At 37.2% G+C, this 15,516-nt stretch overlaps 2 protein-coding genes across 12 annotated transcripts in view; one reads left to right on the top strand and one right to left on the bottom strand.

Annotated features, from left to right (window-relative positions):
• ACSS3 (acyl-CoA synthetase short chain family member 3) overlaps positions 1–8,644 on the top strand; it is a 148,436-nt gene extending 139,792 nt beyond the window's left edge. Inside the window, exons 13-15 of one of the 4 annotated variants that reach the window (XM_029955211.1) lie at positions 6,672–6,771; positions 6,862–7,037; positions 8,151–8,644. In XM_029955211.1, coding sequence (XP_029811071.1) covers positions 6,672–6,771; positions 6,862–7,037; positions 8,151–8,219 — 345 coding nt within the window. In that variant the 3' untranslated portion in view covers positions 8,220–8,644. Of the gene's footprint in view, positions 1–6,671; positions 6,772–6,861; positions 7,038–8,150 lie in introns of those variants that run through there. The other 3 variants (XM_029955212.1, XM_029955214.1, XM_029955213.1) reach the window with 3 other exon arrangements.
• A 2,695-nt stretch (positions 8,645–11,339) lies between these two features.
• Positions 11,340–15,516, bottom strand: part of PPFIA2 (PTPRF interacting protein alpha 2) — a 463,512-nt gene continuing 459,335 nt past the window's right edge. For all 8 annotated transcript variants that reach the window (XM_029954962.1, XM_029954964.1, XM_029954965.1 and 5 more), the window contains 2 exons: positions 14,917–15,008; positions 11,340–12,699 (listed from right to left, as the gene is read on the bottom strand). In XM_029954962.1, the coding sequence (XP_029810822.1) occupies positions 14,950–15,008 (59 nt within the window). In that variant the 3' untranslated portion in view covers positions 11,340–12,699; positions 14,917–14,949. The remainder of the gene's footprint in view (positions 12,700–14,916; positions 15,009–15,516) is intronic.

Here is a 15,516-nt window from a genome sequence, read left to right as displayed (position 1 = left end):
CAAGCCTTTTTGAAGTGATAAACTCCCTTTGTTTGAATTAAATAATTAACTCTATTGTATACTTATATCTGATTAAAGAAGTTAATACTTCAATTCATCCCAGGTTTGTTTTCTTTATGTTGACATCCTTTAAAGAGTTTGGAAACTAACATTCTTTACTGGCTTTTCCCCACATCCTAGAAAAATTATCTAACATATTGATAATTAATATGCATGTGAAATGTTTTCATTGATGATATAACTAACTTTTATGAAACACAACCTTACTTTACATGAAAATGCTTTCTAGGATTCCCATTGGGATTCTCAATTGGCAATTCTGAATGCTGGATTCCATTTTTTTTGAAATAGGATTTGAGGGTCTTAATTCATGGGAGTCTCATCTGTAATAATTAAAAATAGACTGAATATCACTGTTATACAGAGTGAAAATCTGTGCCTTCCCAGTTTCTTAAAGTAAAATATGACAAGTGCATTACATGAGACTAAATCAAACAAATTCTATTAAAATTAGTACATCAAAAACATTTCAGGAAACTGTATGTTCTTTTCTGTTCCCATCATAAGAAAACAGAGTTCTAGAATAGCTTTTATAAATTTAAGAGTATCTTAAATTGCAGATCTCAACACCCGTTAGGACCTTCTGTAACTATTAAAGAATCTATTTGAAAAGTTAATCTTTGAAAGCCTGGCATCTAGCTAGACACTTGGGACTTTGGTGGAAGTTCAAGGTGTTCTTAAGAACACTGGATCTGAAATCTGCTAGTTCAGGTCTTATGAGCCAAAATTACTGGGAGCCAATGCAGTCCTTCTTGCCTGGTGCTCTTCCACCGCTGTGGGCAGGCTTTCATGCAAAGACACTTCCAGGGAACAAGTTAGGCTCCTTGATTTCATTCATTCACTTGTAGCTTAAAATAATCCTACTGGTATCCTTGGAAACTTGAAATCTGGCATTAAAATACTGCACTTAAAGCCTAGGGCAGTGTTCATTGCAATTTGTTCTTTGGAAGGCTATTCTTACCATAGTTTCACTGTTTGTTTTCCAAGTTGGCTATTTTGTTTGCTATTTTTAGGAATGATTTCTTCAGGATTGAATATATTTCCAGAAAGTGTATATTCAACAAAGACGCCATATAATTTCTGTTAAATGACTACTAGATTTAAACAGTTGTAAAATTACTGAATATTTTCCCCAGTATTAATATGAATACTGATAATAATGTGGAACCTGACAGTTTCCTAGATGACTCCAACATCAGAGGGAATGAAAAAGCATTCTTCTTCTTCCCACTGCAGACACAATCTCCCACCAAAGACTGACTCTTTGCATCTTATGAAGGTGCTTGATTTAAACGAATACTTCTAAGATTAAACTACTTAAAAACATAATTAAGAGAGCTATATAATTCAGCACTAAAGCCACAAAACCTTCCAAGTCCATTAAAATTTACCCAGAAGTGACAGTACCCCAGAAACAACAAATGACAAGCATTTACCAGGCCTATTACCCTAACATTATACAGATATTCCTCAATTTAAGAAGGGGTTATGTCTTTATTTTTTTAATAGTTTATTTATTTTTGAGATGGAAAGAGACAGAGCACTAGCAGGGGAGGGGTAGAGAGAGAGGGAGACACAGAATCCGAAACAGGCTCCAGGTTCTGAGCTGTCAGCACAGAACCGGATGTGGGGCTCAAACCCAAGAACCACGAGATCATAACCTGAGCCGAAGTCAGATGCTTAACCGACTGGGCCACCCAAGCACCCCAGGTAGAGGTTATGTCTTGATAAACTTATCGTAAATTGAAAAGATCGTAAGTTGGAAATGCATTTAATACACCTAACCTGCCAAACATCATAACTTAGCCTACCTCACTTTAAACATGTCAGAACATTCACATCTGCCTATAGTTGGGCAAAGTCATCTAAGGTGAAACATACTTTATAACAAAGTGTTGAATACCTCATGTAATGTATTGACTATGGTACTGAAAATGAAAAGGAGAATGGTGGTATGGGTGGATAGTGGTTGGAAGTGTGTCAGTTGTGTAGCCTGTGGTCACTTGGCTCTCTGGGAGCTGAGGCTTCCTCCACTGCCCAGTGTCACAAGAAAGGATTATACCACGTATTGCTAGCCTAGGATATGCCCAAAATCCAAAATTTGAAGTACAGTACTGAACTCATATTGCTTTCAGATCATCCTAAAGTTGTAAATTGGACCTAGTGCAGTCTTTTGGTGAGACAGTTACCTTTTAAGTTGTATTATTTTTTCAATTCTTAAATGCCAGTTAATCACAGATGCTTATAGTGTGTTTTATGTGGAAGAAATATATGAAAATGGCTTTCGATATTTTTACCGCCCGCCCCCCCCAGGGCATTTGTTTGGTTTCTGTCCTTTAAATGTTGCCAAGACATACTTTAATGCTTTCTTTTATTAATGATTCAGTTGTTGAAATCATTATTTGGCATGTAAATGTTATTTGTGGAGCCAACATAGAAAGCGATCTCCCCTTCTTTTATGGCATATTTTTTAATACTGATGGATTAATATAATATTTTATCCACTATAATAATGAACCTCATTTACAGATGACAAAATTCTGGTAAATGATTCTTTTTCACAGATTTTTAAAAGTTTGTCTACGAACTAGAAAAACATGTGAAATTTTTATTCTGCTGAGAACTGTTATATATTACTTCTGGTTTTAAAATACTCTGCCCATACAGAAAACCAGTCAGAATTTCCCCATCTACTTCTTTAAATTTTTTTAAAATTTTTAATGTTTATTTATTTTTGAGAGAGAGGGGGAGAGAGAGAGAGCATGAGAAGAGGAAGGGCAGAGAGGGAGACACAGAATCTCAAGCAGGCTCCAGGCTTGAGGTGTCAGCACAGAGCCCGATGCGGGGCTCAAACTCACGAACCGCCAGATTGTAAAGTGAGCCAAAGTTGGATGCTTAACCTACTGAGTCACCCAAGCGCCCCTTAAATTTTTAAAAAATGTTTATTTATTTTTGAGAGAGAGAGAGAAAAAGAGAGAGAGAGAGAGAGCGAGCATGAGGAGGAGAGGGCCAGAGAGAGGGAGACACAGAACCTGAAGCAGGCTCCAGGCTCTGAGGTTTTAGCATAGAGCCTGATGCAGGGCTCGAACTTCATGAGATCATGACCTGAGTCGAAGTCAGACGCTTAACAGACTGAGTCACCCGGGTGCCACACCCCTCCTCCATCCCCCAACCACCTTCCAAACATGTTAATACTGAAGGTGGAAATGTGGTGAAAATAAAACAGTAAGGTGAATGAATGGCAAACTAGAAAGTTTGATGCTTGATTTAGTTAAAATTATGGTTACACTGGTTAGGGGAGAAAATACCTGGATGATCAATTGTTTTTGTGGTTATTTGAGCAGATACCTTGGCATTTAAAAACTAAGGTAGAGAGGCTTATGGCACCATTGAAAACTTTAACAATTTTTTTTGTTTGTTTGACAATCAAAACTCTGGTTAGCCAGCTAAAAGTTTACTCTCCTCGTTGAAGGAGTCCTAAGTCAGAAGTACAGAATTGGACCTACCAGATCTACATCCTATTTGCCATAGACAAAATATTCTCTCCACAGACCGTGACTGAGTATACTAACTCCCAGTACAGATCTCTGGCAATGAAATTGTCTCTACTCTAAGCATATGGACCTAAAACGTAAATAAGATCTTAACAAATGGGAAAGCTGTTGGAAGCATTTTGAGAGTTCCAACTGAAAATTGGGAGAAGATGGTGTTGTGTGGTCTGTATAGTATGTGTTTTGCAGGAGCTTTTTAGTTAGACCCAACTAATGGAGGATGCAGTCCACATCTCTGTCTCAGCAATGAAGTTCATAAAACATATACCACCCCAAAATAATTTATTTAACACATACTATCTTCAGCACTAGAAGAGTCAAAAACTATGAGGATGGCAACACATAACTCAGTGCTCAAAGTGGATGGTAACAATAGGGTATGGGAGCAATGGTGATTTCTATGCTTAATTAGGGACAGTGTGAGGTAGTGCATTGGGTTTGTACCAAATGTTCTAGTAGTTCACTGAGTCTTCCAGAACTCATTTTCAACTTGGTATAATTAAAAGAAAACCAAATTTTTCCTGGAACCTTTGGGACTTGAAAGCATCATGTCCCAGATTCTGTTGTGTTTTTCCTATCTCTCTGGTTGAGCCTTTTTAGTCTAGTTTGTCAGCTTCTCCTTTTTCATGTAGCCATTAAATGTCAGAGTTCCTGAAGGCTTTTAGCTTCATACTGCTTTCTACCTAAATAATCTAATCTTTGTCTTAGCTTTCATTAGCATCTATGCATTAATGACATTTAATGTGCATCTCCAGATTAAGACCCCCATCAGATTCAACTGACTTGACTCAGATATCCAAAGATGCCTCAGTGGAACATCTCCAAGACTTAATAAATGATCATTCTTTCCAAGCCTAGCCTTCCCTAGTGTTTTCTGGCTTAGAAAATGGCACCACTATCCAATCAGCTGCTCAAGCCAAAGAACACAGAATCATCTTTAACCTCCCTACCTTCTTCTTGCTCTATATACAATTACCCTAAAAATATGTTCATTTTACCTTTAAAGACACTCTAGAATCTTCATACCCATTGTCATAGCCTTAGTCTAGTATGGTAGCCTCATGGGTGATTTGAATAAACTGTAATACTCACCCTGAACAATCCTCTATTTATTCTCCACAGTGAACCCAAAGTAAGTTTGTTTTTCAAAATACACTCTGAAGTGAAAGAAGCCAATCTGAAAAGACTACATACTGTATGATTCCAGAATTCTGGAGAAGGGCTTTGGAGACACTAATAAGATCAGTGTTAGCCAAGGGCTAGCGGGAAGGAAGACTAAATAAGCAGAGCATAGGAGATATTTCAGGGTAGTGAAACTATTCTGTAAAATGCAATCTAATGGTGGACACATTAGATAAAATCCATCAAACGTACAACACCAAGAGTGAACACTGATGTAAGCTGTGGATAGGGTGAGAATGATGTGTTGAAGTTGGTTCATCAATCTAACAAATAGGCCCCTCTGGTCAGGGATTTTGAGACGGAGGGAGGCTGCACATATATGGGGGTGGGAGAAATATGACAGCTCTCTGTGCTTTCCATTCAATTTTGCTATGAATCTAAAACTACACTAAAAAATAAAGTCTTTTTTAAAAAATCCACAAAAATCTTGTATCTCCTCCTCACCTCCTGAAAGTGCTTTACCGCTTTTCTAACTTTACTAAATTGGCAGTCCTTGGCACAATGCCTTTCCACCTGCGCAGCTTCATTTCCTCTTGTGCCTTTCTCAATCTTGCTGTTTTCCAGCCACATTTCTTTCAGGTTCAAATGGTGATGAAGTCTCTCCCACTCAGGGCGCCCCACCCTTCCTCCTTGCCTAATCAGCGTCTGCTCATCCTTAACACCTGAACTCACTGTCATTTCCTGAAGGCTTCTCGGAGACCCCCATCCTTCTGCTTTTGCTATATATTTCATATAAAAACCTAAGTTATTTTGGAGGCTTTGCTGTTGCTCATATAAAAACCCAGTATTTCCCCAGTGCCCTTGCCACTTTTATATAGACATTCACAATAATAAATACTCTTGAGTGTTCGTTAAGATTGTTCTAATCTATTAGATTGTAAGCACCTACTTTTGCTCAGCATTGAGCCTGGTGCAGTGGTTGGAACATAGAAGGATTTAGTAAATATTTGTAGAAAGAATGAATAAAGAATAAGATGTGTCAAATGGGCTGTTGATTTATTGCCCACTGTTTTCTTCAGCTATTAGAGATTTGCAGTCACTGAAATACCTATTACTCTCTCAGAAGAGGACATTTTGAACAATCATTTTTAGAAGTACCATCACCGCAGAAATGTTTTTTTAACCCTAAGCTTCTATATTTCATGTGGTTACTCTGTGGGCTCCTGCGATTCTAGATTGATGGCCGCTTTGTTCTTTAAGATATTTAGAGCTTAGGGTAAGCAGTATGAAAATGGCTCCCCGACGGGGGTGATTATCTGGTCACGGCTTCATGCCATCCCCAGCCTTTACTTTCAAGTCTGAAAATCCTCTCTGGATGGGTGGCCTTTCACGAAAAGAGATGCTCTGTTCATTGCTCAGTAACAGATACAGATATAAAATCCCCATTTAGTCATGGGGCTGCCTTGGATTTCCCCGGAAGTGTGTTGATGGTAGCCAGCACTAATGCTAAATCACCACGAGGCCCCTGGTTTTCGAAGCACAGTGCAGTGTGTTCTCATGTGGTAGCCACTGCACATCTGCCCTGACTTTATTAATAAACAAGTGAGGTGAAGAAACAATAACACTACTTTCCAGGTAAGTAGGGGAACAAGTCTTAATTACTGTTAGCCTTTTGTGAGTGACTACCATGGGGGTCTTAATAATTCATTCACCTAGTTATAATGATATGAATCGTGAATCAGTAGTAATTTTCACGCAGGCAGCTATAGGACTTGGGTTCTCCAACGTATCCTTTTTTTCCCAATTGAAATACACATCTCTCTCTTTCTCTCTCTTCTTATATATATATATATATATATATATATATATATATATATATATACACACACACACACACACACACATAGGTTTTCTAAATGAATGCTTTCCTTATTACAGTCGGTCCTCTCCCATGGCGCGGTGGCGGACTGTGCTGTTGTTGGTAAGGAAGATCCTTTGAAAGGTCATGTCCCTTTAGCGCTCTGCGTGTTGAGAAAAGGTGAGAGATCTTTGTCCTCCCTGAGTGTTTGGGCCCTGAATGATTAATTCTGGTTAATTCAGTGCTTATCCATCTGGACTTTCTCCCTAGATATTAATACAACAGAGGAACAAGTTTTGGAAGAAATTGTGAGCCATGTTAGACAGAGCATTGGCCCCGTGGCTGCTTTTCGCAATGCCCTGTTTGTCAAACAGTTACCCAAAACGAGATCTGGCAAAATTCCCCGGTCAGCTCTGTCTGCCCTCGTCAACGGCAAGCCGTATAAGGTAAGTTATCCAAGACGCTTAATGCCAGGTTTGCTTTTACCCACTTCTTTGGCATGAATATATTTTTGATGAGAAAGTAAACAGTTGAGGCTGGTTATGCATGCTGCATATATGCGGATACATATGCTGGTTATATAGTTCTAATTGATATATATTCTAATTATTTCTCCTATTTTGTGTGAAAATTCTTTTGGAAAATGTTAGGCTAATTGAAGTATATATATTCAATCACCAATATCTACTAGAAGGTGATGGAACAGTAAATAGTAGTTGTTTGAGAAAATGCAAAACCAAAAAAATTCTAAGGAGGAACATAGAAAAGCTCAGTAGAGGGATTCTAGAGAAAAGACCATTTAGTAATGAGGAAGCCTAAGGCAAGCTGATTGGCTGCAAAGGCCCCTTCCCCATCCCCCAAGGTGGGATATGTGTCAGTTCCTCAGGCACTGACTGCCCGAGAACAAAGGAAAGGACATACAACAAAAGGCTAAACTGATAGAGTCTCCATTGGTTTACAAATATTGTAGTAATATTACAAGAAAAAGGCCATTTTATCAATAACCTAATCTCCAGGAACTCCCTACTACCTTAATGATAATGCTTTGCTAGAGGGAAAAACAACCTTAGCCTGACAATGGGTAGGCCTCCAGTAATCTGTAAATCCTCTTTAGCATGTAGAAATCCCTTTAAGAAAGTTCTTGACTTTACCTCCTCCAACTCCACAGTATATAAGCAGTCACACTTCACAACTCTGGTGCATCTCTTTCTGCCCATAGGTCCTGTCCCCGTGCTTTCGTAAAATCACCTGTTTGCACCTGTTTGGCACTAAAGACTTTTTCAAGAATTCTTTGTTGGCCATTGGCTCCGAATCCCCACCAACACCCTGAAACCCCATTATTTAGAACAAATAGTTTTGCTAACCGAACAGTTTATTACTCTGGAAGACTACAAATTCTATTTTAAAATATTAAAATCAGAGTTCCGTTGTTTTGAACACTTCTTTATGAATAGTGTAAGATAATGGGAAACACAACATTGCATGGAATTGTTTAATTACAGAGAGATGGCAGGGGTTCAAAGAACGACATTCATCAGACTCTCATTTTTTCTTTCCAGATAACACCTACAATTGAAGACCCCAGCATTTTTGGGCACATCGAAGAAGTGCTGAAGCAGGCATCATGACTTCCTACTTTCCTATTTAGAGTCAATTTGAGTCAGTTTTCTAATTGGGAGTCAAATTTTTTGAATTCTTTCCCATAAATAAATATTTAAATAGAAATGACTTGCAAACTGAAATGTGAATTGTGAAGCTTGATCTAAAACAAAAAGATCTTGAAGACTAGAGGAAGACCCGTGCCTTCTGTTTAATTAGTCCTGATTAGCATTTTTTTTTCAGTTGCCTGGAACACAGTTCATTATCGATTGTCTACCACTTTAAGTTAGGAAGAATATAGCTAATGTATGATTTTAAAAAGCTGATCCCCCAAATATTTTAACTGAAAGGGACATAAACATAGAACTACTTCCTGAAATGAGAAATCTGTAGCTTTGACCCCAAACCTAAAACTCCTATTGAAGTCAGAAAATAATAAATTTTCTTATAGAAATTCTGTATGTTTTCTAATACTCTTGAGATGTCCCCATGCATGGTTATTTAAAAGAAAATAGATAAAATGGAAGGTTTTAGGTAATCGCCTAGACAGATGATTTTCTAGATAGGAGGATCAGTCTAGTCATAGGTTTCCTGAGGGAAGCTTAGATACCAGAGTACAGCTCTGCCTTCAGGCCATTTTGACTTGTCAAGGGAAATCACCTGCCTGACAGATCCTAGAGGTCATTTAATCCAATCTGTTTGTCATGGAGCTGAGGGCACTTTGGAGTTCCTCCTGTCTCAGGTTCTTAGTCCACTGAACGCTTAATGATTCCAGCTTCCTATAAAAACAAGGATATGACACAGAAATGCAGTGAACTGAGGACAGCTCTTAAGGAAGACATGTAAAAGTTTTTACATTAGGCAAATGACCAAGAGTTTTTAAGAAATCCCCAATTCAGATTTTTACGTGAAATCTCTGATTTTTAAATAATAACTCACTAAAAAAAATACTGTGACATCCAAACACATCTTTCCTTTTAAATTATATAAAACTATGGGGAATTTAAGAAAAATTACTGGAAATGAATCTTTGTTAATAAGTTTATGGTAGGGGCGCCTGGGTGGCTCAGTTGGTTAAGCCTCTGACTTCAGCTCAGGTCAGATCTCACGTTCGAGAGTTCGAGCCCCGCGTCAGGCTCTGTGCAGACCGCTAGCTCAGAGCCTGGAGCCTGCTTCTGGTTCGTTCTGTGTCTCCTTCTCTCTCTGCCCCTCCCCCTCTCATGCTCTGTCTCTCTCTGTATCAAAAATAAATAAAATATTAAAAAAATTAAAAAAAAATAAGTTTATGGTAATGTACCAATTAGCCAGGTTAGGTATAGACAATTGAATATATAATTTACTTAGGATTCTACATGATAACAGTTATTAAAGAATACATTTAAACTAAAATATACATATATACCATGGCCATTAAGTCTTTGATAGTGCTCGAACTATTTACCAATCTTTCAGCCCATCAGGAAAATTATTTTTAAGAGCAGCCATTCTAACATAATAGTCTGGGTATATGAAATATATGTGAGAGATAACAGATAAGAGCTTATTCAGTTACTTATTTCATAAAGATTGCTTACAACCTATATGTAAAGACATTGTGAAATGCTGGGTTTTTTTTTTTTTTTACCATAAGCTATAAATAAATGGCTTCTCAAAGTAAAGTCCTATTTGCTTAAATTGGCTTCTTGATTATTATAACAGAAAATTTTTTCAGCTAATTGTTCTTTTGAATTATTTTAGTAGCCTGCAGTAAACCAACTAGATAGATATTCAACTTATAATTTGAAGCTGTTGAGTTTCTTAAAGTGTCCCTTCTACTGGGTACATTTGACCCATTATCACAACTGTAGTCTTAACAGTACATTCTTTTTAAGAATATTAACAACTATTTTTTCACGTAAGATTCAGTTAATTAGAAATGGCAAATTCTTTAGCTGAATGTGTATCATTATTCATTTGTGAGGTATAAACTAAGGCAGGTCTGAGAATTGTGTGAAGAGTACATGGATGGACATCTTGCACATTTTTCCTGGCAGTCAGTTCTGAAGGGACACGTTAGCAAGCAGGCTCGAGTTATTTTCCAATAACTTGGGGTAAGAGATGGGGGACAAGGACTGTTCTTGCATCTGGTTGAGGAAATTTATCTCCTCCGAAGAGTCAGAGGAAGTACTATTACTTTCATGTGTCTAAAAACGCAAAAAAGATACACTTGAGTTGTTGAACTGTCTAAAATTTGATAGAAGAAAAGGGAATTTTCTTTTCCATACCTACCAAAAAGCACTTCCACTAGATAATACCTAAAATATTCTGGATTAAATGTATCTTTAAAAATAATAATATAATGTTACTAAAAATATGATCATATTTAAATTTGCTGAAATAAAGTCTACATGACCTTCTTTTGGTATTTTCAGAGAATTTTTTTACGTAAGACATTGGAAATATTTAAATACAAAGATTTTCTTTTAAAATCTATGGAAAAGTGTTTTCTAGTTATTTTGCTCCGGACAATATATTAAATATCTAAAAATTAGATCTGCTCTACATCTAAGGAGCACTTTTGTTTATATAAAATTGTTGAGAAGGCTCTCATCATTACAAATGTGAAAATTCACAAATTTGATAGACGGTCAGAAGGAAATAATTGAGATTCTGAGCTTAGCCCATTAAATGCATTTTAGAATCTGGCAGAAATTATACTATAAATTGAAGAGTATTTTATGCTTTTTTTTGATCAAATACTAGATCTTTTTATCTCTCTACATTAAACTCTATTATAAATGATTAATATTTCTTACTGGATATTCTGGAAAGGGGAGAAACTGATTATGTGGTCAAGTCATATGTTGAGAGTAGATAGAAATCTAGTTTGTTACTGTAATGTTGTAGTTTCTGTATTATATTTCATTTCCCTAAGTCAACATCCCAGTGATCAGATGAGCTGAGAAAGCTCTTTTCCATTGTTTCTGCTCAGGCAACATTTCTAGAAAATTTTAAAAATCACCTTCATAAGCAAGTTCAGTGCTCCCTCTTGTGGCTGACTCACTTTAGAAGCTAACAATTAGACTGCAAGTCACTAGAAGAACAATTTTCATTACAGTTTAAGTAAACTGTTAAACATTAGGTGACTAGAAAACAAAGATTAAACAGAGAACTGTATGTATTTTTTTTATTGACAATGGAGAGGGTTTCTGTTACCATTATCTTTTGACTGAATCTGTTAAACAAAAATAGACATCAAAACAAATGTAATGTACGTGCACACAGCAAATTAAATACAAAAAGGAAATTACTAATGACAGCTCTTGCGCTTCAATAAGATCAAGCAGCAGAAAGTCAGCAGTTAGATAAATGGTGTTATTAAATAGGTTTTACTTTGAAATCTCCCATATAAACAAAGAATAAACAACAGTAACACCACCAAAGAAAGCCACAGGGAAGAGATTACTCTTCTATACTTTTATACACTATATATGTTAATCATTCTGTCTTTCTTTTATTTCCTCTGATAAGACTGACTTCAGGGAAGTCGCAACAAGGCCATCTTGGCTAGAAGCTTATAACATTAGACATGAGTCTGGCGAATGCCCTGTTACATTGACAAAAGGGAAAGGTGTCTGGGTTTTGTTGTTTTCAATGGAAATGAGCCTCAGACTCTGCAGTGGTTGACAGTCACTGAACAGTGCTGGCTGGCGGTTCGAGATATTGATGAACATGTGGTTCTTAGTAAAGAAGGTTTTTTTTTCCTCTTTTTTCTTGGTCCGCAGATAACAAGAGAAGATAATGTTTATTCCTTATAAATTATTTTTTAAATATTTGCTCTTGACTCTTGTAAACAGTTTAGCTTTGTTTTGTGTTGAAAAGGAGATCGAGCCATCACAGTGCTAGTTCTAAAGATAGAGGACATCCCTGATTGCCTTTAAAGGACTATTTTTGGCTCCAGTTCCAGGTTAAATCATTCCTTTTTACATGATCAGAGGCAGGTTTTCAGCTTTAAGTATTGACAGACTTGAAGGAGAAACATATCGATTTGACTGTTACAATCAAAAACTGTAAAAATGGTGGAATGGTAAAATACAAACAGTACTTGGAATTGTCAAATGTTTGCACTCGAGACTCCATGAACCATATATTTTATTTTTTTAAAAATCATATTTATATCCATTTACATAAGACTTACACATTTAAAAAGAAATACATACACAGTAATACATAAATGCCTAGTATATTACAATAAAACATGAAAAAACAAGTGGCTCCATTTCATAAAAGCATCTGTTGTACAGAATTTATGATGTGGATGATGCTTGTTATTCAAATGACTTAAGCGTTTTCTTACAGTTGTAGTAAACTAATCAAACTTAATATCTGACTCTCCGAAAATCACATTTGCAGCTTAATAAACCATCACTTGTGGTTGTTTCCTTCGAATTCAGTCTTCACAAAGGTTTTTACTGTTCGTCTTCGCAGATGGTAGTGCACTTTAGGTAGAGTAGGCTGAAAAGACGACATCTGAAATAGTTAAATGCAGAGTGTTAGTCTGCCGTCCGCTCCCAGACTGGAAAGCCCCCCTCGCCACAGCCTGTCTACTTCTGTCCTAGGAGTCTATAAGCCGAATGCCAGCTAGGATCTGACCGGTAGCTGGACGGCATTCACATTTGCTCTTTCTCCAACTTTGTACAGGCCAACTTAATAAATAACACGATTTGCTCGAGTTTGTGGAAAGCATGGCAGTAAATATAAACAAAGGTATTCATAGAAAATGTGAGCAGTCCTTTTGAAAAATCTGCAGCTTGCTCATTAGTAAATTTGGTTGAGTTGACTTCTTTCATGGTATGGATTCTTATTCTAGTTCATATCTTTTAGAGCTCTTAAAAAGACACCTTTCTTTCTTTCTTTCTTAAGAAAGTGGGGGGAAGGGCAAGGGGGAAGGAAGAGAGAAAATCCCAAGTAGGCTCCGTGCTGTCAGCTCTGAGCCCAAAGCGGAGCTCTAACTGACAAACTATGAGATCATGACCGGAGCCAAAATCAAGAGTTGGACGCTCGACCAACCGAGCCATGCAGGCGCCCCCAAAAAGACATCTTTGTTTAGTTGTGACAAAAACATAATGATAATAAATAGCTATATTTCAAAGGATCTGGATCAGTGATGTGGCATCACTGATTCTTTCCTGTTGTAATATACTTAGAAAAAGCTCACAATTTCTATTTCTGACACAAATGAAATGATAAATAATATTTTCTGGATTATTTTAATAACAAAAGTGCTAATGTTTTGTCAAGACAGAAACTGGTTGTCCTTGATTAGGGTATTGTAAATAAACACCTTTACCCTATTTAATGGTAAAAATTAGGAAGTATGAACTAGAATGCCATGCACAAAATACAAACTGCAAATAGCTAAAGAGTAATTCTGCCCATCAGTCAGGAACTAAGAAGCGAGCACTATTCAACATATTAAATAGTCATTTGTAAATTAGTGAAGTATTCAGTTCCTAGGGAAATTATCATGTTATGTGCAGAAGCTATTACAAACAGTATTTTGGAAAACCTCTTATTTGGCCAAATCATTATATACTTTACATCATGCCTAATTAGATGCCAAATTGTATACCATAATTAAATTTTTAATGTTAGGGTTTTACATTCTGAAATTAAATCTCTTAAAGCTTTTTAATTTGTCAGCGGCTTCCAATAGTGACCCAAATACGGCAGCGCACAGCTCCTAGAGTGGAGCCCAAACCAACAATAAGTTGTGTGGAGCTTTTGATTAAAGGCGATGAATAAACAGCACAAGGTGAGCTGTTCTCTGCCTGGGACTGCTTCCTCTCCCTGTCCCTGTGCACGCGTCAGGTTCTAAATATTGCTCTAAAAAGTCTTTTCCCAAAAGATTAATTTACTATAAATGGTAAGTATTTTGGTAAAACTCAGTTTTAGGTTAAACATGTTTCATGAGCACTTGATGTTTATAGCCTAGGAAACCACAGGTTTACCACAACTGTTTTTCAATAAAACTCCATTTTTGTCTACTTGGAAGTAGATCCCATCAGCTACTATTTCTCTAAATACAAGGGCCTAATATCTTGTAATTATATATCAAGGTTTTAGTCCTGTTTGCCATTCTTATAATTTCACTTTGTTCCTGTGCTGGGAGCCCTAGATACTTAAAACTCATATTTGTTGACAACAAATATAAATCACAGTGATGAAAAACAATATATGGAAATCCAAAATCTTCAGTTCTACTTTTATTTTTGATCCTAAACTACCTCTACATCATTTTCCTGCTTCTGCCGCTATTTGATTCTGCGTACCTACCAGAATCACTATTTCCTTGCTTTTATTAACTTCCCTGTGTAAAATATTCATGTAAAAGTGTGTTGCTCTGTCGGTGCTGAATTCTCTTCAAAAAAATGCTATGTGGGTCAATATAAAATGCTACTAACAAGTAGATGGCCGTGGCTGGGGCTGCGACCTGCTGACATGTGATAAGACCATGACAGGCCTCCAGCAGACGGACCTTCAGTCAGAGCAGACAGATGGTGACCAGAAAGATGGGGTTAAGAGCTACGCTGTTAAGACTCCTGTTCTACCCTCCAGTAATCCAAAAGGGCCGTCTCCCTTCTGTACTGCCAGGCCATACCAGAGAGTGTCGTGTGTATTTACTACTCTGTGTCGGTTCCAGTTTTGGGTGCTTTGTTTTCTTGTCAGCCGAGGAAAGCTACTCACAGCAAGTCAGTGCTGCCTCCTTTGAGTGGCTTGTCAACATGAGTATGTGCGAACAGTGGAGTTGTCTAACCTCTGCAGTCTTGATGAGGCAACTGCAAACGGAGAAAAGGGCTTTAGAGGAACTTGGATGATTGAGTACAAAAATCTCAGATGAGAAAGATTATCCCCTGCGTACAGGGGTCCTGAACACACTAGTAGACCTTCTTTCTCTCAGACATCAGCCACTCATATATATCCCTTCCCTCTAGACCGAGTTACTAATGAAAATTTACTCCAGTGTGATTCGACTGTACTTTTGAGTTGCTGTGTATTCCTCCTTAGATGGAGGCTGTAACAAAAGCAAAGCTCCCCATGGTGTTTCTGTTTTCGAAGCAAAGATTGCTCTTGGAGAATTCAGGATGGCATTTTTTCCCCCCTCCAAGTGTTGAAGAGCTTCTTCACTAATTGTAATTGCAATAAATTCCTCCTGAATTTTGTTAACATGTTCCATGATATTAACAAGTTAGAAGAGATGTATAACAAAGATAATAGGTTATATTTGAACTGATTTTAAGGGGCGGAAATGCTGTAACTCTGAAAAGAAATAATAGTTCTAGGCAA

This window comes from Suricata suricatta, chromosome 10, assembly GCF_006229205.1.
Source record: "Suricata suricatta isolate VVHF042 chromosome 10, meerkat_22Aug2017_6uvM2_HiC, whole genome shotgun sequence".
NCBI lineage: Eukaryota > Metazoa > Chordata > Mammalia > Carnivora > Herpestidae > Suricata > Suricata suricatta.
This window is presented reverse-complemented; position numbering and strand designations above follow the sequence as displayed.